The sequence below is a fragment of the Pinus tabuliformis genome, chromosome 7 (assembly GCF_031772625.1).
Source record: "Pinus tabuliformis cultivar Carrire ecotype Pingquan chromosome 7, CPIR1, whole genome shotgun sequence".
Taxonomy (NCBI): Eukaryota; Viridiplantae; Streptophyta; class Pinopsida; order Pinales; family Pinaceae; genus Pinus; species Pinus tabuliformis.
In genome coordinates, this window is record NC_142293.1 from 1,089,327,705 (window position 1) to 1,089,352,045 (window position 24,341).

At 37.8% G+C, this 24,341-nt stretch overlaps 2 protein-coding genes across 2 annotated transcripts in view; both read right to left on the reverse strand.

Moving 5' to 3' along the window:
* Positions 1–6,186: 6,186 nt before the first annotated feature.
* The window catches only part of LOC149251355 (UDP-galactose/UDP-glucose transporter 5B-like), a 245,376-nt gene continuing 227,221 nt past the window's right edge, over positions 6,187–24,341 (reverse strand). The window contains exons 9-11 of the mRNA XM_089459369.1: positions 7,026–7,112; positions 6,817–6,885; positions 6,187–6,590 (exon numbers count right to left, since the gene is read on the reverse strand). Coding sequence (XP_089315495.1) covers positions 6,423–6,590; positions 6,817–6,885; positions 7,026–7,112 — 324 coding nt within the window. The 3' untranslated portion in view covers positions 6,187–6,422. The remainder of the gene's footprint in view (positions 6,591–6,816; positions 6,886–7,025; positions 7,113–24,341) is intronic.
* Positions 7,119–10,290, reverse strand: LOC149251356 (uncharacterized). The gene is made up of 2 exons (XM_089459370.1): positions 9,086–10,290; positions 7,119–8,963 (listed from the first exon to the last, which is right to left on the reverse strand). The coding sequence occupies exons 1-2, from the start codon at positions 9,211–9,213 to the stop codon at positions 8,486–8,488; spliced, it is 606 nt and encodes a 201-aa protein (XP_089315496.1). The 5' UTR covers positions 9,214–10,290; the 3' UTR covers positions 7,119–8,485.

A 24,341-nucleotide genomic window follows, 5' to 3' on the forward strand; every position in this document is an offset into this window, starting at 1 on the left:
AGCAAAACTTCGACTCAGCAGCAGAAGAACTTTGATGTTGATGTAGTACTTCGACCTTCCATCAATAGCCCAGCATCACACGTGAGAGAGAGAGATAACCCAAAAACTTTGATCTTGTCATTTCCAACAATTCTCCTTCTTCTTTTGGAACTTCGCACTTTTTCTATTGCCTCTTCTTGGATATCGAACTTATGTGTGAGTTGTTCCAAATGAATCAAACTCCACTTCTATATATACCCTTTTTTGGAGTTCGAATTACCCTCATGTAGGCTGACTTGATCAGGTAAGGGCCAATTTGGTGTGGAGGTGACAAATGACTTATTTTACTCAATAATGATTCTTTTTACATTATTCAAAAGCCCAAGAAGGGTCTCATTAAAAGGACAATGACTCTAATGACTTAATATAAAACCTAGAAGTCCTCAATGGGGACTTTGACCTAAAGCATGACGACTCAAGCATGAAACTCATGCTTTAATAAGTCATAATAATAATAATAATTTTTTTTCTTTCTTTTGATAAATACATTTCATTACGGCTCAAATACAATTATGAAGACCCAACCTAGTTACATTCTTCAACAAGCACAAACAACGAAAGGCCTTATCAAGAGGAAAATTTGCCTACTATGTTGAACTTGGTGACAAGAAGAGCATCACGTAAGAGGAATTGGGTCAACTTCAACGAAGCTAGAAAATGGACGAAGCATTCAACTCAATAACATTATGTTCATACCAAGTTTGCAAAAGAACTTACTTTCTGATTTCAGACTTTTGTGATCCACCCTGATTTCGAGAATGTCTTTTGGAAAAATCACATTATAGTTTGTTGGTCGATGTTTTGAACCATCTAATGTGGTTCATTATCAAGACAATTTTGTCCTGAGGATGACCACATTAGATGGTTCGAAATGTTGACCAACAAACTATAATGTGATTATTCTGAAAGACATTCTCAAAAACTTAATGTGATTTTTCCAAAAGACATTCTTGAAAACTTACTTTCTATTTCATGTCTAGAAGATAAGGGAGAAAGAGTCGCTTTCATAGATGGAAAGGTTGTGGTATGGGAAAAAGGCTCTAGCATCGACAATGCAAAAGTCATTGGGATTTGTGAAGGAAGACTCTACAGATCGCTGACACCACTCTCTCCAGCGTTGGTTCACATTGAAGTAAGTCCATGTGAACTTTGGCATAAAAGGATTGGACACCTTCACTACAAAATCTTACCAACTCTAAATTCAATGGTGAATGGCATCCTTGAACTTAAGGAGGATTATGAAGTGATGCGCATTAGGTAAAAATGTTAAGAAACCATTTGGAAGCAGTGCTTCAAGGTTAACAGAAATTTTGGGTCTCATTCACTATGATGTTTACGGTCCTATGTCTACAAAGTCTCTTGGAGGTCATCTATATTATGTAACGTTCATTGATGACCACTCAAGGAAAACTTGGATCTATTTGTTGAAGTCCAAGGATGAAGTATTCAACAAATTTCAAGAATTCAAAGCTGAAGTAGAGAATCTTACAGAAAGGAGGATAAAGGTACTAAGATTTGACAATGGAGGAGAATACACATCAAAGGAACCCATAGCTTTCTGTAAGGAGGTTGGGATTAAGAGGGAGTTGATAATCCCATATTATCTAGAGAAAAATGAACAAAAGAATCATTCAATTGAAGAAAGTGTTATAACCATGTTACATGATCAAGACTTGACTAAATTTATGTGGGGCGAAGCAATAAAAACTATTGTGTATATTCAAAATCGATGTCCTCACAGATCACCAGATAACATGACTCCTGAGGAAGCATTCACTGGGAAGAAACCAAGCGTAGACCATCTCTGAATATTTGGTTGTCTTGTCTATATTCACATTCCAAAAGATAAGAGAAAGAAGTTGGATCCTACAAACATGAAGGGAATATTTGTTGGCTATAATAACACATCAAAGGCCTATAGGATCTACATAAAGGAAGGGAAACGAATAGAAGTAAGCTGAGATGTGATCTTTGATGAAAGTATTGCATTCAAGAAATTGAAGGACCTCCCGATTGATTCTGATGATGAAGAACTTCCAATATTTGAAGAATGCACGCGGGGGGAAGATGATTTGAATCATGAAGAAGAAGGTCCTAGTGAACCTATGCAACAAGTCATCATCCCTGAAAGCAGAAAGAGACCTAATTGGTTGAAGTCTACTCTTCTAGATGCAGAAGGACATGGAGCAGCCAAAGGTACATTCAGGGAAAGTAAGAAGCTTAAAAGATATTCAAGGTATGTAGCCTATATGACAGTTAATCAAAGCAGAACCATCCACCTTTGAAGATGTTGTCAAACATCAAGAATGGAAAGATGCTATGAATGAATAATATCAATCAATAATGAAGAATGGAGTTTGGGAAATCGTTCCTAGGCCTGAAGACAAATCTGTGGTAACTTCCAAGTGGCTCTACAAGATTAAACATGCAACAGATGGAAGTATTGATAAATATAAGGCAAGATTTGTGGCTAGGGGTTTCTCCCAACAAGAAGGCATTGATTATGAAGAGACATTTGCACCTACAACAAGGTATACAACTATATGATCGTTGGTCTCTTTGGCAGCATCGATGGGATGGAACATCCATCAAATGGATGTCAAGACAACATTCCTAAATGGTACTATCGATGAAGAAGTCTATATAGAACAACCCTTGGGATTTGAAGTGAATGATAGAGAGACTCATGTTTGCAAGCTAAAGAAGGCACTTTATGGCCTTAAGCAAGCACCAAGGGCTTGGTATGTAAGGATGGACACATATCTACAAAGATTGGGCTTCTCGAAGAGTTATGTTGATCTGAATCTCTATATCAAGGTCATGAAGGAAGAGCCTGTAATCATTCTTCTATATGTGGATGATATTCTCATGACAGGTGTGGAAAGTCGTATTCAAGAGTGCAAAAAGCAATTGGCAGCAGAATTTGATATGAAGGATCTAGGGTTGATGCACTATTATTTGGGGTTGGAAGTTTGGCAAGGACTTGATGAGATATATCTAGGTCAAGGAAAATATGTGATTGAGATGCTGAAAAGGTTTGACATGATGGATTGCAAACCTATGACAATCCCTATGATCACAAATTTGAAGAGCCTAAGAAGTTCTAATTCAATCCCTGTGGATCCGACAAGGTATAGACAATTTGTTGGCTCTCTGATGTATTTAGTAAATACTCGACCAGACATCTGTTTTGCAATGAATATTCTTAGTTAGTTCCACGTAGAACCCAAGCACGACCATTGGATAGCAGCCAAGCATATATTGAGATATTTGCAACAACCAATCCACTACTTCTTGAAGTATGATAGAAAGAATGATGTCCACTTGATTGGATATACAGATTTTGACTAGGGCAGTAGTGAGATGGATGGGAGAAGCACTACAGGAGGATGCTTTAGTTTGAAATCCTCCATGATATCCTAGATGAGTAGAACGCAAGAATCAATTGTTTTGAGTAGTGCTAAGATTGAATACATTGCAACCTGTGAAGTAAGTAGAGAAAATCTCTGGTTGAGGAAATTGTTTGACTTGTTTGAAGGACCGATGGACCCTACAATGATACATTGTGACAACACCAGTTGCATAAGGTTGTTTGAAGACCCAGTGCTCCATGGGAAGACAAAGCACATAAATAACAAGTATCATCGCATACGAAAGTTGGTGCAAGATGGAGTGTTGCAACTACAATATATCTCCATCAATGAGCAAGTAGATGACATTTTGACAAATCTCTTCCTAATAAGAAGTTTGTGTATTTGAGAGACAAGCTTGGATTGGTTGCTATATCTTCCCTAGTTGAGAGGGAGAGATAGGCACATCATTCTTGCCTTCACTATGTCAAGAAAGAATGGAGGATTGGCTAAGCGTCTGGTTTTTTATACTCTTTGAGGATAAGGTAGGGTATCCAAGATGTAAGAGTAGTCGAAGAGGAAATTCCTTGAGGATGTGTTATTACAAGATAGGAATTGTCCTAAAAGGACATATCCTGTGAACACCCAAGTGGAGTATGTGCCTTGAGAGACAATGATGATGGTGTCTATCAATCATTGGTCTCGCTAGCATTGGTTATGATCTGTGGAGAGATAGAGTTGTTAGTCAAGGCCTTCCTATGTGACAATGTTGGTCGATATGATGCAAAGAGATAAGCTGAAAAAATAGCTTATGAGATGGCTTACCAATCTGACTCTTCTTATGAGATCTCTTCAGTTTGAGAATGTCCATATACCATTATGAGTACCTTCCTAGTTAAGAGGGAATGTTAAAATGTGTAACTAGGTTCGGTCTTCATAAGATATGAAATGTACTTTTGATTCTTGGGTATTGCAAATAAAACAAAATTATTATTGTTACTTTTCGAGCATGAGTTTCATGCTCAAGGTCATTTTATTTAGAGGTCAAGCACCCATTGAGTGCTTCTAGGGTTTTTCCTAAGATCAAGAAGTCAATAGAGTCATTGTCATATGGAGAATACCCTATTGGGCAAATTGTAACATGTCAAAAGAAATATTTTTGTATTTGAAAGTGTCGAAATACCCTCCAAGACCAAGTCAGCCTGGCAGCTAAGAAGTCGGCCTCATTGGGGTATGTCGTCTTCCTTGGAAGCCTATATATAGGATGGAACTCGACCTCCTATGGACACTCACTCACTTCTCATCATCAAAGTGAAGGAGAAGCAGAAGAAGGCTAGCAAAGAAGGAAGATGGACGGTGGATGAAGGTTTGGGTTATTTCTCTCTCTCTCTCTCACTTGCGAAGAAGGAAAGCTAGGGTTTTGATGTTGCAAGGTCGAAGTAGAGGAAATTGTAAAAAGGTCGAAGAAAGGACTATTAGGTCACCTACAATCCCTAGAAGGGGAAGCAACCCAAGCGAAGGTCAAAGGAAGCTTTGGAAGCCCTAGAATTGCTCACACATGTGGAAGCAATGGTTGTTGCAGGGGCCGAAAATTTTATACCTACAGTGGAGGTCGAAATTTTGTAGTTGGGGGTTGAAGTTGTGCAGCTTGAATAGATTTGACTGGGTTTGACTTGGATAGAAGGAGCACATCATCAAGAAGCTCTAGGTTGGTCTTGGAAGGGTATTGGTCTTGGTCTAGAGGTCTTGGAATTCATCATTTGAAGAATCTATAAGAAGAGCAGAGATTTGTGGGTTTTCCTCCCCAGTGGAGAGGTTTTGGCCCTGGCTTGCACCCTACATCTTGTGTTCTTGTGCATTGTTGATCTTCTTGTTTTGGTATTGTTTGATGATAAGAACAACATGATAATAAAAGAGGAAGCTAATAATTAAGAAAAGTAAAAAGGAATCACAAGCAGTTATCAAGTTTAAGAGATATCATCCTAATTGCAGCCCTATAGATTTCTCAACAATTCTTTCAGTGGAGAACACCCCACGATGCTTATATTATGCATTTGCCAGGTTATAATTCAACATTGAAGCTAACAAGTTTTCCCTTCTTTGCAGTATACATTCCAGGTTTAGGAAGAGTGAACAGGACTATCCATCCATGACCCATTTCAGGAACTTTGCAGTATACTTTCCAGGTTTAGGTAGAGTGAACACGACTATCCATCCATCACCCATTTCAGGAACAGCAATGATATATATGTTAATCAACAAAGGAGCCATGCTTAGCCTCTACAGGCCCATTCACATCCTCTCCCTCTCTATGGGTTTATTTTGCATGCCAATGACCAAGCTACATGTATGATCTTCCAAACCTAATTGAAGTACTTCAAATATAGTTTGTCATTGACATCAAATTTTGCATTGCTAGTATTCACAGTTTTTCCAAGAAATGCCTAAATTAAGACAGCTATTATCGGCCCTGTATCCCCACCCTATTAACTAAATGGTTTGGTTTACTATGACATTGATGTTTTTTACAAACCACTCAAGATTTTTCCATTTACAAGTCACTAATTACCAGGCTTTTTGTCATCAACCATAATTCTAATACAATTGTTCGTGAAGGATCATATACGTACTTCCCATAAGCCCAGTCAACTGTCAGTGCATATGGTATTATTGCTAATATGATTAATATATTTTCAGAATTATATCATCAAATAACATTTTAAAGCATGCATTCAGTTATGAACCTGTTTCATCCATACAAGCGGTTGTTTAGATATTTAGGATATAAGGCCCAAAATGTGTGTATATTTCAAAATTTATATTAGAGACCACATCAGAGCTCTGGGTACATTACAAAGTACTCATTTCAAATGCAGTGACATTGGTTTCTATTAGCATAATTAGACAAGTATTACAGCCTGTAAATCTGTGTAAACTCCGTTCTTGAAATTCAATCAATAATGGATAATGTTATCCACCAGTTGTCTTTACAGCTCAGCACATATGTGCACTCATCAAAGGTAACAGCTGCCATTACCTTGAAGATACATCAACAGATGTGGACAATAAATCATTACGATGACGTCTTTCCTCATATAACAATAGATTATCCTCTTCTGTTTCTGGTTGTTTTGGCAAATCAAGCTTTTTCCTTTGAGCATTGAAGAAGCTTTTGCCATACAAAGAACCGAAGACTACAATCTGTTCAGCAGTAAACACCGCAGACCATAAGATTAACAGTGATCATTAACAACCAGAATGCATGTAAATGAGCTACCTTTACAAACCAGCACAAGAGTTCTTAAATGTGTTACCTTTGTGGGAACTGATACATGCTCAATGTTCAATGAATACGTTCTAACTGAATATGATGAAAGTTATTTTACAACCAAGGAGGTAACAGTTCAAAGGTAGAGATCAGACTTACTGCTCCTATACACTGTTTCCAACTTAAGGGGTGCACAAACCATATGCACGAAAGTAAGATGCTGATAAGCTGCATGGCATGATTATGTAATTGTACATCAATATCATGCAATTTGATTTTTATTTCAGAGCTACAGATCTACCTACAAAAAAAATTCATTGTCTACTCAAAGTGCATGTACACATATGAAAACATAAGTTTACAGTAACCTGTCTTGTAGTCATAATAGTGGCGAAGGTAAGTGCCCCAAATGTACGAATTGTATAAGAAATAAAAAATTGACTAGCTGTTGCAACCTGCACATTGAAATATTATAAGACCACTTCATGAGTTCATTTCTAGCATAAGACATGAGAAAATTGTATGCAACAGATCAGAACATTTTTGGATAAAACTGAGTTCAGAAAAATATATCAGTGAAATAACAAGTTGAGAAAAATGTCAGTGAAATATCAACTTCAAAAAATGTCAGTTAATTTTATGCTTAATCAGATAGAAATGCACAAAACCACTGTAAAGTGCCCATCATATCAAATGGTTAAAAGATAATGAACATCCCCAATCTCAAATTTTCTGTTTCTTTTAGATGCTTGGTACCTGATAAGGATTCCTGAAATAAGAGAGGTTTCCAAATCAAATACTCAAGTCATAAAACTGTCTTTTCCTTTACAGACATTAATTTAGCATGTATGACGACGTGTCCCCCACCTACAGCTTTCCCTCTCACACACAAATGCACATGTTGACATGTGCATGCACACACAAGGGAGAGAAGCACAAAACGCAACATGGAAATGCTCATTAGAGAAGATACTCCCAATGTTCAACAATACTCGAGGCAACATGAACTGCATTAAAAAAGGCAAATAACAGACTACTTCAGAACACGTCGTCCCAAGTTTGGTTGTGAAATAGGCAGATGGGAAAGGCCAGCCTGAAATGGAAAGAAATGAGTACAACCTCTGGCATGTTCATAATTTAAGTGTCATTTCATTTCTGCCATATTTTCACTATGCTAAATTAGGATTTATTGGAGATTTGACTGTAAATCCACTATTTTATGATCTCAACAGTGACTACCCTTGTTATTCATCCGTTTTGTTTTGATTCGTTGTCGATAACTCCATGTTAGCTTATGATTTCGAAGAATCCAGGCTGGTTTCCAAATTCATCTAAAGTACTGTGACAATTATAGGCATGTCTAGAGTGGTTTCAAAATTTGTCTTAGAAGGACAATTGGTTCCGGCCTTGTCAAAATGTCAAATTCAAACTCTTTTATGATATAACATATTAATAGCTATTGCAAGCAATGTTGTTAAAAGCGCAAGCGGGATTAAATCGGCGCCGGGAATAAAGCGGAAAAAATCGGCAAAAGCGGGAAAAAAGCGTTTGGCACAAAAATATTCATTTTTTTTTCATTTTTTTTCAATTTTTTTAATATCTAAACCATCTACAACATAAAATAAATACATTGACACATAAATATGATAAAAAAACTAATATATAAGATGTTTAATATCATTTCTAGCGCTAAAATCACACATAACATTGAATCATGTCCTGAATAGTAAGTCCTGAGTCCCAACTCAGCCTCAAAATATCAACAAAAAATATGATAATGTATCTCATCATGTCATAATGTCATATACAATAAAATGAAAGTCTAATCCTATTGATTTCCTCTGCCCCTCTTGCGAGAAAATGGCACAGCTTTCTCTTTCCCTCTAGATGTAGAAGCTGGTGCCTGTGCTGGTGGAAATGGCAGTGGAGTCTGACGTGCTCTAGAAGCTGAAGAACTAGTAGTAGCAGCTACAGGAGCTAGACGGAGACCACGTCCTCTACTGGTGGTAGTGGTAGCCCGGGTAGGCGGTGTCACCTCCTCCTCCTGCTCCTCCTCCTCCACCTGCTCCTCCTCCTCCTCCTGCTCCTGCTCCTCCTGCTCCTCCTCCTCCCCCTCCTCATCCTGCACTAACCAATCATCAGTGGGATCCATGAGAGGCCTCTCGGTCTCAACCCTCCATTCAGCAGTGGTGTCAATCCCATCCAATGAGATGGCATCCATATCAGGTGTCTTCTCTAGTTGCCTCACCCACAATCGAAGATTGTAGTAGACATAGACCATGTCATTAAGTCTATGGGACTCCAACCTGTACAAAGTTCATGAAATAATAATTAATAATTAATAATTAATATTATAAAAAAAATATTGTTTAATGAATTCAAAAATTTATTTGGAAATTTGCAATATTTTAAATGTTTAAGTGTTAACCTATTGCGCTTCTTGTTGTGTATTTTTTCAAATACACTCCAATTGCGCTCACATCCTGAGGAGCTGCATGTTTGGCTGAGGATGCGTACGGCAAGCTTTTGCAAAAGGGGTACTCTGCCACCATACATCTTCCACCATGCGTCTACAACAAAATTACAAATAAAATTTTAAATAAACATAAGAAAAAAATGGAATTTGAAGAGACAATGAAATTTGAAACAAAGTTACAAAGTACAAACTAAAAAATACCTGGCATTTTAATCGTCCTATCAGTGACAGCCATCTCAAAGCCAAATGTGCCACCTGACATCTTATATGTCTCAATTTGTTTAGAGATCTCTATACGTTGTTCTGGAGATCTCACCATCTTCTGGACACAGGATAATAATCCATCCATGACCTCAGCATCAAAATCAAACCCACATGCATAAGAAAATGCAGGGTTCAGGAAAAGCCCAGCAGCATGAATGGGACGATGGAGTGTGTTGTTCCATCGCTCATCAATCACTTCCCATAGAAGGAGTTGTTTCTGAAACCCATCATCTCCCTTATCATCATAGTAGGACCGAATGGCTTCTTTGGCCCTGTCCATGGCTTCATACAAATAGCCCATTGCGGGCTTCTCACCATCAACCAACCGAAGAACCTTTACCAAAGGTTCAGTAACGGCGCACACCTCCTGCACTCCCGCCCAGAAGTCTTCCTGGTATGAAACTAGTCTGCATACCGCCTCTCCTTCTGGTTTGCGGCTCATTGACGAAGCACGCCACTCCTCTGAAAGAAACATTCTCTTCAAATCCCACATAGAATTCAAAAGGGATTGAAGAGATATGAAACTCGTCGCAAACCGTGTAATGGCGGGGCGCACCAACTCTTTGTTGTTGGTGAATCTTCTCATCAAGCTAAGCACAGATGTATGATTATATATAAATTTTGTGATGCTTTTTGATGAGTCAACAATATCTTTGACAAAGGGAATTTTCCCTATGTCCTCTAACATCAAATCAATACAATGGGCAGCACAAGGTGTCCAAAATAAAGTAGGATGCCTGTCCATAAGCATTCTACCAGCAGCAACATAATTTGCAGCATTGTCCGTTATGACTTGGACAACATTTTCTGCACCCACCTCCAAAATAAACACATCCAGCAAATCACATAAAGTTCTTGCATCTTTGATTTGATGAGTTGCATCAATAGATTTGATAAACATAGTCCCCTTGGGACAACTAACCAAGAAGTTTATAAGGGTTCTCCCCTTTTGGTCAGTCCAACCATCTGACATAACAGTGTATCCTGTTTGTGCCCATGATGCCCTAAAATCCTCCAATCTTTGGGTGCAGTCACGCTTTTCCTCTTGAAGAATCCGGCCTCTGAAATCATGATAAGAAGGGATTTTGTACCCCAGGCCAACACTGGCAATAGCATCAACAGCAGGTTGGAAAAATGGATTATTCCTTACAATGCTGAAAGGAATATCACTCCAGAGGAGAAATTTTGCCATCAACCTATCAGCTTGTTCTTTTTCAGTTCTTTTTAGCATTGAACCGATCGAGGAACAAAAAATGATGATGCAGCTACCGGATTGACTGACGCTGCAGTAGAACCAGTGCCACTTGGTCCACTTCCTTCAGTTGTCCTTCTTAGTTGCCTTTTGAGTTCTTCTTTGGCCTCTCTAGTGTGCTCTAATTCTCCCAATGCTCTCATGGCTCTTTGGATAAGTTCAGGATTTGTATTTATACAGGGCCCCACATCATGTCCAGGGATTTGTGCAAGGTGGTACTTCAACCTGTACACCCCCCTGCGTATCTCCTTTCCACACAACTTGCAATTCAAGTTTTGTCTATCATTCGGAGCTTTAGGTTCACCATATTCCCAGAAAGGATCCAATTTCCTTGGCATGTTTGTTTTTGAATTTTGAATTTGCAAACCTATGGAAAAATAAGGATTAGGAAATAGGAATTTAGGATTACAAATTACAATTTAGCATTTACAAAATTACAAGTTAATTATTTCCAAAATCCCAAGTTACCCAACCAAATGGCAAATGCCAAAAAACAATGAAAATCAAAAAACATAAACAATGTTTAAAAAAAATGAAAAAAAAAAATAAAAAATTGGTTCCCATAGTCATACCAAGTTACCCATCCCAAATCAATGAAAAATTACAAAAAATTCTTTAAAAACAATTAAAACAAAAGGAAAATGGTGCCCATATGAAATTTCTCAACCAAAAACAATGAAAAACAAAGTTTATAACAAGGAAAACAAAAAAAAATTAATCTACATACCGTTTTTATGGACAAATTGGTGATCTTGTCTTGGATTTCTCCTAAAAACACTTGGATTCGCTCCCAAACCCTTCAGCTCTTCTCCACAAGGCGTCTCCTCCTCCTCCGCGCGGCGACAGTCAGAAATGACTAATTAAAAATCGATTTTCATAACTTATAAGCCCGCTGCCCGCGCCCTCGGCGCTTTTTTCGATAAAAAGCGCGCTTTTTTCGGAAAAAAGCGCTATAAAAAAAATTGCCGCTTTTTTCGTATAAAACGCGCGTTTTATGCGGCAAAGGGAAAAACGCGCGCGTTTTTGAAAAAAGCGCGATTAAATCGCGCTTTTAACAACACTGATTGCAAGTGAAGGAAAAATTAAAAGGGCAGTTATATTATTTGGTCAAAATCTGTGATACACTGATATAGTTTAATGTTGCCAATGATTTCCATGCCATTTCCTTCAAATTTAGGAAACACTTCTAGTTGTCTTGGATACTCGTAGCCACATTTGGAACTTGTGCAACATTGATTTATAAGATGACAGTTTCCAGTGGAAAATAGCACAAGATGATTTAGAATTTTATTTGTTATAAAATAGCCAAGTTGGGAATTTCTTCATCCAGAAGAAGGGTCAAGGAGGAGAAAGATTCGAGACATGTATTCCAACATAGACTACATGTAATGCAGTTTTACACTACTGGGTATTTAAATACCATTATTTTACAACCATTATAGATCCATCTTAACATTTTTTTAACAAACCACTATTGTTACTTCCAACATGCTATTTCTTTCAAATTTAGGAAAAACCTCTAGTTGTTTTGTGTTGGAAATATAGTAGCCGTGGTCAGTATTCATTAATAAAGAAAATACCTAGGAAAAATTTAATTTTTAAATTATGTCTTCTTGATCAAGTCGGCCCCAAGTTGGCTGGGCCCCTTTGAGGCACCCGTTTGACCCCTTTGGAAGACTATAAATATGAGAGACTTCCCCTCTCATTTGGTACATCGATGGTCTATGGTTTTATCTTTGTTTTAGAGAAAAGAAGAATAGAAGGAGGTCGAATGTCAGAAGCAAGGAGGAGAGGCATGGCATTTGTGGAAAGTTTTTCTTTCTTGTTAGATGTTATATTGATGTCTTATCTCTGGATGTATTGATGAACATTGAATTCTCTCTTCTCATAAGGAAAGATTTCTGGGTTTTGCCCTGGCCTCAGGCCTAGTTTTTTGTCTCTCGTCTCATTGTCTCATGGTTATTTCTATTTCTTTGTCATGTTTAATGCTTGAAATTTGCTTTTGTATAACTGCTTAATGATATTGGATGTTATATATGTAATGATGCTAAGTTGCTAACTGATCATTGGAAGTAATTATTGTTGAAGGAAACTGTTTCTAATTTCTGTGAACCCTAGAAATATCAACATTTTGGACACTCTACCCACATTTTAGGAGAGGACAAAGTTTCCAGTGGAAAATAACACAAGATGATTCAGTGTTTTACTTTGTTATAAAATGGCCGAGTTGCGAATTTCTTCATCCAGAAAAAGGGTTGAGGAGAAAGATTCGAGACATGTAATTTTCTTTATGAGTACTTTGTTTATAGTATTCCACCATAGACTACAAGTAATGCAATTTTACAATATTGGGTATTTAAAACACCATTACTTTACAACCAGCATAGATCCATCTTAACTATGGATCAACCATGCATCAAGAAAAATCAAATCTCTCAAGATGCAAACCTCTTTTTAAGTGCAAAACTTGAAAGGATTGCACCTCAAGAAATCTGATTTTTCTTGGTGCTTGTTAAGTCCAAAGTTAAGATGCGTCTATGCTAGTTCTTAATAATATTATTGATATTTATATGAATTTCACATCTCTATATATAGAAATATTGTTATTTTTTATTTTATTAACCATGATAATACATATTATTACATATTTAAGTTTTTCATGTTCCATGCATATCATTGATAATATTGAGAGAGACACAGAGAATAAATCTTTTATACGTTTATCAATTAGATTTAAATATGAAGTTCGCTTTTATATGTTTATCAATTAGATATAAATATGAAATTCTCAAATATAATAGTTACAAATAAGAACCATTATTTTAATTTATATGGTAAAATGGATTTTAATTTATAGTTACTATTTATGTTTTTTATATATTTCACATTTCTATATAAAGAAATATTTTTATTTCTAATTATATGTTTATTAATTAAATTATATTTATTTTTTTATATGTTTATTAATTATATGTTTTGAAATATGATGGTTACAAATATGAATCATTATTATTTTAATTTATTTTAATGTGATATGGACATACATTTTTTTTTAATTGTTTGTAATTTTGTTAATAAAAACAAAACTACAATACAACAAATTGACTCTAATATTAATATTTAATTGACTTTTTATTAATATTTTAATTAAGTTGACATTATGTTCTATTATTATTATTTTTTGATCTAACACTCCACTACAACATCTCCTCCATACTGGGCTGTAGAGTTCGTCTTGGCACAATCATGCAGATAAGATAACATAATTTTATTAATGTCCAACAAATGTCTACAATAGGTTTAAGAACAATTGTATAATTTATGAGAGTGCATAGGCCACTCCTATAATGATGATGATACTGTCACTGAGATTTGTTGGAAAATGTAATTATGCTTAGTCTTCATAATTTGTATTATAATCATATTCATTGTAAAATCAAAAGAAACTAAAAATTATATTTTGAAAAGCATGGGTTTCATGCTCTATATTTATTTTGTCAACTAGGTCAAGCATGTTCTTCATGATCTAGGGTTTAATGAGTCAATATAGTACTTGTCATATGTGTAAGACCCTTATGGAAACATAGTATCAAGAAAGAAACGTTAATTTTGATTTTAAAGTGTCATTTATGGACTCCGAACACCAAGTCGACCCTGCCAGTGAAGTCGGCCCAAAAGAAGCCCATTCGATCACACAAGATGACTATATATTAGAGAATAATTCAACCTATTGGGACATCTATCCATCCAAGTATGATCTACACTCAAAACAGAATAGAATCGAGAGCGAAGACTAGAAGAGAGGATAAGAATCCAAACAAGAAAGAAGAAACCATAATTATGACCTAATCGAACTCACACGTGCAAAAATTTTCTTGCAATTTGTGTGAATTGAAGGGCCGAAGACTGCAGGGCGACTTGCAGACCTGAAGCAAGAAGCCGAAATCTTTGTCAAGTTGCAGAAAGACTCTTTGACTTTGATTCTTTAAAGGAAGACTTTGACTCATTAAAGTTTGAAGAAGGCTTTGACTCTTGAAGGAAATATCTTTGAAAGAAGAATACTTTGACTCCTTGAAGAAAGTCATTGAAGAAAGAACTTTGACTCCTTTGAAGGAAGATATTTTGGAGGGTTGACTTGGTGTGTGGTGGAAGTCTTGGTCAAGTACTAGTTGTCTCATTTTGATTTGGTTCTATAATAGAAGAAGAGTTTGATTGGGTTTTCCCCTAGAAGAGGAGTTTTGCCCTCGCTGAGAGCCTACATGCGATGTTCTATTGTTCTTGTGATCTTCATGTTCTTTTTTATTTGATAGTTTCTTGATGAAGAGAAGATAAAAGACGACAACATAACAAGCTATTATCAAAGTAAGAAAATAATTTTTCCTGCCTTTTGATTTTCTAACATGGTCTCAGAGCTAAGGTAAGAAAGGGAAAAAGGTAGCTTGAAGATCATTTGTCATAAAGCAAGGAAGAGTATAAGAAGAAGCTCTAAGAAGAGAAGGGTCATCATTCAGGAAGGCTACTAGACTAAGAAGCTCTTGAGAACATCTTGAAAGAAGCATCTTGGAAAATCTTTTGTGGACATTGGAAGACATCATTCACAAGAAAGTCCTTAAAGAAAAATAATATTGGGATCTTCATTGAAGCAAGTTTGAAGAAGTATCAAGGACCTTTGAAGTATCAATAAAAGAGGAGTAACCAACACCTTGAAACAATCATCAAAAGCAAGCTAGAAGAAAGACTTATGACATTAACAAGTATACCTATGGCATCATCAATGAAATCTGAGAACAAGCTTCAAGGAGCTTCAAATTTTAGAGCCTAGAAGACAAGGATGGATCTTATCCTTGCTAGGCACAAAGTCTTAGACATTGTGCTAGGAAAAGTAAAAGAACCTACAAATGATGCTGGAAAAGAAAAATTCAAGGAGAATGATATTCTAGCCATGAGCCTCATTGTGGATTCAATCAAGGACAATCTAATTCCCTACATATCCACTCAAGATACTTCAAAGAAAATGTATGAAGCTCTCTCTAAACTATTCACAATCAAAAATATTGGCCAAGTTGCAAGCCTAAAGAATGAGCTTCGAACTATCAAGATGACAAAGGAGGATACTATATCTTCATATTTTGTAAAAAATTCCAATATAAGAGATGAACTCCAAGCAATTGATGAAATTATCCCTAATAAGGAACTTGTAATATCAATCATTCTAGGTTTGGCCAAATGATGGAATGCCTTTGCAGTTGGAAACAATAGTTGGAGAGAAACTCCATCATTTAAAGAACTATGGTCTGCATGTACTCGAGAAGAAGCTGAACTTGCTCTAATAGGAGGAAATCAAGATGGAGAAAATGATATCTCAAATGCCTATTGAGCCCATTTCAAAATGAAAGGAGGAAATAATAAATCTGACAAAGGTTCAAAAAGGAATCATCACAAGAAGACTGATCTATCAAAAATTCAATGTTTTCAATGTCACAAATTTGGGCACTATAGAAACCAATGTCCCAAAAAATCAAATGATAACAAGAAGAGAGAAAGAGATGCTAATGTTGTTGATACTGAAGAACCATCGAACAAAAACAAAGGAGAAGATCCTGAAGTCAAAGACTTGTACTATTAATCTATGTTGCACGGGTTCCCGAACCCGGGGGTGGGGTTCTCGAACCCGTCCCGGGTTCTCGAACCCAAGTACCGGATTCTTGGATGGGTGCTTCTGAGAAGAACCCATAAGAACCGGGTTCTTCTATAAAGAACCGGGTTCTCCATTAAAAAAAATTGGGTTCTTTTGTCTTAACAGGTACGAAGAACCCTGATGATGGGTACTTGGAACCCCAAAATCGGGTTCTTTGGAGTTCATTTTAATTTTAATTTTTAAATTTTTAATTAATTTAATGGGCTTCCCCTAATATTCCAAGTAGCTAGTTCTGCATCTTTCGAGAGGAATTGGAGTACTTATGTCTTTATCCATTCAGTAAAGAGAAATAGGTTGGGCTCAAAGAAGGCAGAGAACTTAGTGTACATTCATAGCACACTTTGTCTCATATCTCAGAAAGATCTTCGTTATAAGGAGGGTCCTTTCAAGAGATGGGACCAATACACAGATGATGTTATGTGTGTGGGTGAAGAGATACAACCACATGGCCTTATTGAGCTACCTCCAGTTGCTATGGATGAGAAAGAGCCTCGAGATGAGAGTGATTCCTACCTGGAGAGCATGCTAACTGAAGATCTGAGTGATGTTGATGACATGGCTTGAGGAAGCCATTGTTCACTATTAGCTATTTTTATTTTAGTATTTTAAAATTTCCTAGTTTTTGTTTGGAGATGCCTTAAGGCAAATTTTGAATGTAGAATGACAATGGACATATATCATGATTCTTATTAATATGTAAACTCCAATTCACACTTGATATAACACTAGAAATTTTGAAATTTCATTGTGAATGTTGAATGTTCAATGATGTGCATGCTTAAATATCTAAAGTTTAAATCACAAGTATTTTAGTTTTCTTGTTTAAAGTTGAAAAATATACAATTTCACATATATTATAATTTATAAAATATAATATTTATATATTATATATATAAATTATAATATACCCCTGACGAACCCACGCACCCTGTTTCAAAAAATGACGTCCCCATTCCCGTCCCCGTCCCCGTACTCGGCCCCGAACCCACGTTTCCTGGCAACATAGCTATTAATCAAGAAGAGACTTGAAGTCTTAGGGATTGTCAATAATTCATATCCTTTAATTCTAGGTCTTTAGGTTTTGTGAAAAACACGTTTATAGATCACTATTGTTTTCGTTTGTAGCCTTAGTTTATAAACTTTGATTTGTAATCCTAGTAATAAGAGAGTGTGTCCAAAATTCCTAGACATGTTCTAGGATAAGGTATATCTTAAAGATATCTAGACCTATTCAAGATCAAAAGGGAGTCGTTGCAGTTCACAAAAAGATAAGTATTTTCATATCATTATTTTTTATTTCTTCAAGTTTATCTAGCCTTATCTCTATGCAATTATAACATTTCTTTTATGTTCTCCATGAAAAGGGATTGTAGGCAAATGAAGTCAAAAGATTATTGCTAGATTCAAAGGGAGCAGTTCAACTCTCAAGAAATTACACTTACTAAAGCATCGATAGTATCTTTGATCATCCACCAAGGCATATAGATCATTTTGTGTAGCAATGTTATGACATCATAAGGATCTCAAAGATCCTCTAATAAAATGAAATTGCAACATAAAGGAAGTTTTAGAGGAGCAGTCCAAAAAGAGGAAGACTATTAAAGGTATGTTTTCTATATTATATCTTTATGATCATTTGAAAGTATTTATAATACTTATAAGGTTTTTGAAGCTAATTCGTAGATCTGAAGTTTAGGGTTTGTTGATATTTAAGGGTTTTCGAAACCCTAGATAGAAATCAACCCTAGAAAATAGAAACCCTATCCCTAGTTTATTATTTCCTCTAAGAATCCCTAATTCTTGAGATATGACATATAGGGTTTGCTAGCTAAATGTTATAATAGAAACCCTTATGAAGTTTTAAGTAGGGTTCTAAGGTTTGCACTAAACCCTACCTAAAAAATGCACTGACGAATCAAGATGGATCTTAAGAGTCCATATAAGAAACCTTAGGAGCAAAATGTTCCACTATAAACCCTAGACTAAAATTTGATATCATGATTCTTGTATATTGTGCTTGGTTGTACTTGTTGATGAAAATTGCAGGTACATGAAAATGTTTAATGATGACCTCGTGATAATAATGAGCATAATAGAAAGAGGAAGCTACAGAAACCCTAATGATATTGAAGTTCTTATCTAATGAGCATATTAATGATTAAAGAATGAAGCTGAATATGTTGAAAAAGGAAATTGTTTGGTTCTAGTTGATTTGAGGATCGATGAATCCCATTGTTATATAATTGTGATAACCAAAGCAGCATAGGGTTGACCAAGGACATAGTGTCTCATGTTAAGATTAAGGATTAAGATGGGAACATGAAGCTACAATATATTACGACAAAGATGAACAGGTAGTTGATTTTTTGACTAAATCTCTCATTGAGAAACTTGTATATTTGAGAAACATGATTGGATTGGTAAATACCTCCTATTTTATTAAGACATATGAGTTGTTGTACCTTAGGTTTTTTAGCCCGTATGATGGCACTTAGGGTTGGTATCTTGGCAGGAATCCTAGATGATGCTTAGATCCCTATTAGGGATGGTACCTTGGCAACTAGCCTAGATGGTACCTAGATCCCTGTTGGTGTCTTGGTAGGTAGCTTAGATGACACCTAGATCCCTTTTAAGTTTGTGTCTTGGCAGGTAGCCTAGATGACATCTATGTTAATTTTAGGTATGTTCTATGCTTAGAGCAATTTATTTCAATTTTCACAGTTAGCTCAATATCTTTTCCAGATTAGCAATCACATCAGCATTAAAGTAAATTGCAGATAGAACATAAACATAAACCGCAGAAGACAAGCCAAGACAAGAGGACACAATGTGGCGCTCGCCAAGGACAAACCCCAAAGTGTGGAAACCCTTGATCAATTGTTCTTATATGTTCAATAGTTCAAGAGAGAGAGAGAGAGTACAATTACAACAGAAGTCAACACTTTGACTTATCTAGATAAGAGCATAGCTCACCTCTTAAGAAGATGATACATGAGATCAGTTGAAGACATGTTGCTTCAACTGATTCTCCAAGGTGACTCCTTCACCTATCATTGTGCTGCATCTCGTCATCATGTTGCACCTCACCGTGTTGCACCATGATGCACCCATCATCACAATGTTGGACCTCATGACCATGCTATACACTTCATATTGCTGCACCTGATGCTGCACTGCTGTCCATTGTTGTACCATGCTAGTCATTGTTGTCCTATGAGGCATACAGTTGTCCCATTGTTCATTCCAAGTTTGCTTGTTGTCCCATGCATTTTTGTCGCGCTATGTAGCCTGCTGTCCCATGCATCTTTGCTGCACTAGTCACCTTGTTGTCCCATTTACTTTGTTGCACTAGTTAGCAGCACCATGTAGCCAGTTGCCCTATTTAGCATAATGTTGTCCCACTGTTAGTGATATGGCCATTCCATGTTTGCTTGCTTGCCATGTCGTCCATGCTCTTTGCCTTAGCATACGTTGCAATTGTAACATATGACTTAGCATACCTTGTTGTTGTCCATGTGTCTTAGCAGCACCATGTAGCCTTGTTGTCCCTTGTATCATGGCTCCACCAAGCTTCATTGTCTAGTTGTCCCGTTCATCTTTGTAGCACTAAGTCACCTGTTGTCCCTTGCATCTTGGCAGCACCATGTAGCCCAGCAGTCCCATTTACTTTGTTGCACTAGTTAGCAGCATCATGTAGTCTTAGCACTGCTGTACTAGTCGCCTTGCTTGCTGCTATCCATGCTTGCTGCTAAGCAGAACCATGTACCCTTGCTTCCATGTGTTGTTTCACCACGCTGCACTACTGCACTGCATCACGGGTTAGGCCATCATCCTACAGCCCTTATCCTCCATACAAATCAGCAAACCAGCGTTCTAAAGATTGTGGTTCTCCAAGGGAATAACCCTCCACACCTACGCTATTCCTTTTGGCTTTGTTTGACTGTGACTAAGGCCATGTTGTCCCTACAGCCCCTTCATGTTTTCTAGGGCAGCCTCCACGTTGTCCTTCTGGTCCTTCATACTGTGGCTAAGGCCACGCTATCTCTATAGCCCCTTCACGCTGTCTAGGGCAGCCTTCGCGTTGTTCCTTTGACCCCTTATATTGCGACTAAGACTCTGTTGTCCACACAATTGTTCCTCGGCCTAATCTTCCCAACAATACGCACTTGGAACAGCCCTTACTTACCACACTATCACCTACAGCAAACCCTCACTGTGGCCCATAAACTTGACTACGTTAGGGCTTCTCACTTGACTGCATCCTAGTGCTTCTCATTTGGCTACGTCCTAGGGTTTCTCACTTGACTATGCAGATACTAGATACTAGGGATGTCCTCCTTGTAGCATTAGGGTTGCCTTCTTTTCCTCCAACGTCTACGGCTTCCACTCCTAGATTTCTCTTACACTAAAACCCAAGACAAGTGGAGAAAAATCAAGATAGAAGTGTGTGTAGAAATGACTATCAAGTCACCTCTTTTTATACTAAAACGTTGAGCACATGTGGGGTTTATTTGGTCGCTGGCCGACCTTGACGAATTGTCTTATAACACAAATAAATTCATAACTCCATGAATACTTATCGGAATCGGATGATCTTTAGATCAATCCTACACTCTCGATGAGAGGGATCCAAGAAAAATATCAGCTACCATAAATAAGATGACCCACATGAAGTTTGGCCCTAGTTGCCAATTTTAACACTCCCTCTCAACTAGGGAGAACTCCATCTGCTGATCCATCTGTCCGATTGTACTATCTCTGCCATCAGTGCCTGCATTGCTCTGCTGAGCTTTGCTCTACTCCCTGCTCTGTTGAACCATGAAGAAGAAGAATTGATCGAGAATGTCTCATACCATTCTCTACTGACCCTAAGTCAGTTCCATATAAAGAGAGTGTGTCATACCACTCTCACTGACCCGAAATCAATTTCATTGATCCCAGATCAATATCACAAGAGAGTGTCTCAAACCACTCATACTGATCCCAGATTAGTTTCATTGATCCCAAATCAATGGAGGTCATCCTAGAATAGGGAGTACATTAGATACAACGATGCGTCCATCGATAGTACTACTATGGTCCCTAACCCCACTTCCCTGCTCATTAGCCAGATGAGAGGTACTTCCCATAAGTCTCAGACTGCATGGGTAGGATGCCTCGACAGAAGAACCATTCATCCTGTCCCTAAGTCGCCACGGGGTATCACAAGGGAAGGCTGAGCTATTCACCCTGCACAAAGCGCACCATTAGGGGAGGGTGAGTCGCCCTATGGTTGCTTGTTGCTCCAAGTAGTACCCCAAGCCCCCGGAGCTCCCAGAGCTCAATGGATGCATCATGCAGGACCCTCATAAGAAGGTCCCTCAACGACTCCAAGCCGTTCGGGAAAGTCACAAATTTGACCTTTCCCCGAGGCTTAGACAGAATGTCTGCGACCTATACATCAGTCTCAATGCGATGGAGCCTCCTCGCTCATCGACGTACCATATCCTAGATAAGGTAGTATCTGATGTCTATATGCTGGAGCAATTATAGAATACTGAATTCCTCAACAATCGAATCCCCCCTTGGTTGACACAGAGGATTACAGTGGTGTCCATCGTGTGTACAAACAACTCGTTGAAGAGCTTCCATAACCAGGTAGCTTCACACGAGATCATACTCGTAGCTATGTATTCGGTCTCAGCATTGCTTATAGCAACCGACTTTTTCTTCCTACTCATCCAGGATATCGAAGCATAATCCAAAGAGAACCAGCACTTAGAAGTGCTCTTCCGATTCTCCACATTGCCTGCCCAGTCAGCACTCGAATAATCATGCAGCTTCATATTTACGGCTGTGTATCTCAATCCATGAGAGATTGTGCCCCGAAGATATCTCAGAAGATTCTTGGCACCAATCTAGTGAAGCTCAACCAAATATGAGCCCAACATGCTAACTGTAAACATATATCTAGACAGAAGTTCACCAAAAACATCAATGCTAGAATGAGTTTACGAAACTAAAAGGCATTTCCCAAATCAGGTTCGGCATCAATACCACATAACTTCTAAAAGTTAAGCTCCATCGAGGTAGTCATAGGCTTGCAGTTCACCATTCCAAATCCGGAATCCAACTCCCTCTTGCTTTTGTAAATGAGAGGGTCTGCACCTGTCAGAAAGAGGTCGTCCTCAGAAGGTGCCAGTATGAGAGGTCTATCATCCACAACTTTCAAGCAAAGGTTTAGATCAGCTTCACTCCTAGTGAATCTCAGCTTTCATCAGACAATTATCAATCCTCTCATACTACGCCCGGGGTGTTTTACTTCAAGACATAGAGGGATTTCTTCATGAGATTCTTGATCATGAATCTCAAATCCCTTGGGTTGTTCCAAACCTGTGGACCTTCTATATGAGGGGAATGGTCCCCTTTTAAGATTTTCCTTTCGTACATCTCAGACATGTACCTTCATGTTCTTCTTGAATTCAGGCATCCCTGTCGCCATCTGACTCACATCGAGTAGGGCCCCATAATAAGTAGACCTTCGAAGCTATAGATGAGATGTGACAACTGACATGGTCCCCAATGGACCATCCTGCAACTTAATACAAATTGCCAACCCTGAACCCATGAGTAGAAGCATCTTTGAAAATTCTATTTTCAAACACGTACCTTTCCATCAATGAATGCCACCCTAAAACCTTTGACTTCCATTGCCGAAATGGACACCAAGTTCTTCTTGCGATCAGGTACATAAAAGAGATTCTGTAAATGAATCGAGTTACCCTCATTCAATTGAGGGGTAACATTTCCTACACCCTTTCCGGGATAGGTGGCATCGACTCCAAGTATAATCACACAAGTGTTTCCATCTCTACCAAATTAGAGAGAACACCCTTCTATCCATTGAAGTGCCTTGAAGCACTATAATCAATGAGCCAGATTGCCACAAAATCTGAAGGAGAGGGTCAAACCAAGATAATGCTTCTTTATCTTATTAGAAACAACATTTGATTCTTCATACCTGGGGTTCCTTGCTTTCTTTGAAGAGTCGGCCATTTCCTTGATGACCTACATTCCCTGTCATTCCTCTGATCATTGATGATGTCCCTAGAATGATTGTTATAATCATCAAGTGATGTGTCCCTGCCATTCGAACACTCCTTCGCATAATGGCCGAACTTATTGCAGCGAAGGCATCTGCCTTTCCTTGTGCCATTCTGATAATATTCTTTGCTTCTAGTTCACCCTCGGTGAATTTGAAGAAGGATGAGGAATCCACTGATCCTTTTGTTCTTTCCCAACTGTCTTCGGTGATTGCTCTTTCACTCTTGCTTGGGCTTTGTCTTCACCTCAACTCTGATACCATGTTAATTTTAGGTATGTTCTATGCTTAAGGGAATTTATTTCAATTTTCACAGTTAGCTCAATATCTTTTCCAGATTAGCAATCACATTAGCATTTAAGTAAATTGCAGATAGAACATAAACATAAATCGCAGAAGACAAGCCAAGACAAGAGGACACAAGATGTGGCGCTAGCTAGGGACAAACCCCAATGTGGGGAACCCTTGATCAATTCTTCTTATATGTTCTTCAATAGTTCAGCAGAGAGAGAGAGATAGTACATTTACAACAGAAGTCAACACTTTACAAGGTGACTCCTTCACCTATCATTGTGTTGCATCTCGTCATCCTGTTGCACCTCACTGTGCTGCACCATGTTGCACCCATCATCACAATGTTGGACCTCATGACCATGTTGTACACTTCATATTGCTGCACCTGATGTTGCACTGCTGTCCATTGTAACTTGTTGTATCATGCTAGTCACTGTTGTCCTATGAGGCATACAGTTGTCCCACTATTCATTCCAAGTTTGCTTGCTGTCCCATGCATTTTTGCAGCGCTATGTAGCCTGCTGTCCCATCATCCATGCATCTTTGCTGCACTAGTTAGCAGCACCATGTAGCCAGCTGTCCTATTTAGCATAATGTTGTCCCACTGTTAGTGATATGG

What these genes read in the sequence shown, in the direction of transcription:
- LOC149251356 (XM_089459370.1), bottom strand. Translation starts at nt 9,213, where the DNA reads ATGTATGGTGGCAGAGTACCCCTTTTGCAAAAGCTTGCCGTACGCATC. An exon ending in CACAACAAGAAGCGCAATAG is followed by an intron (nt 8,964 to 9,085) that starts GTTAACACTTAA and finishes AACTTTGTACAG; the next exon opens with GTTGGAGTCCCATAGACTTA.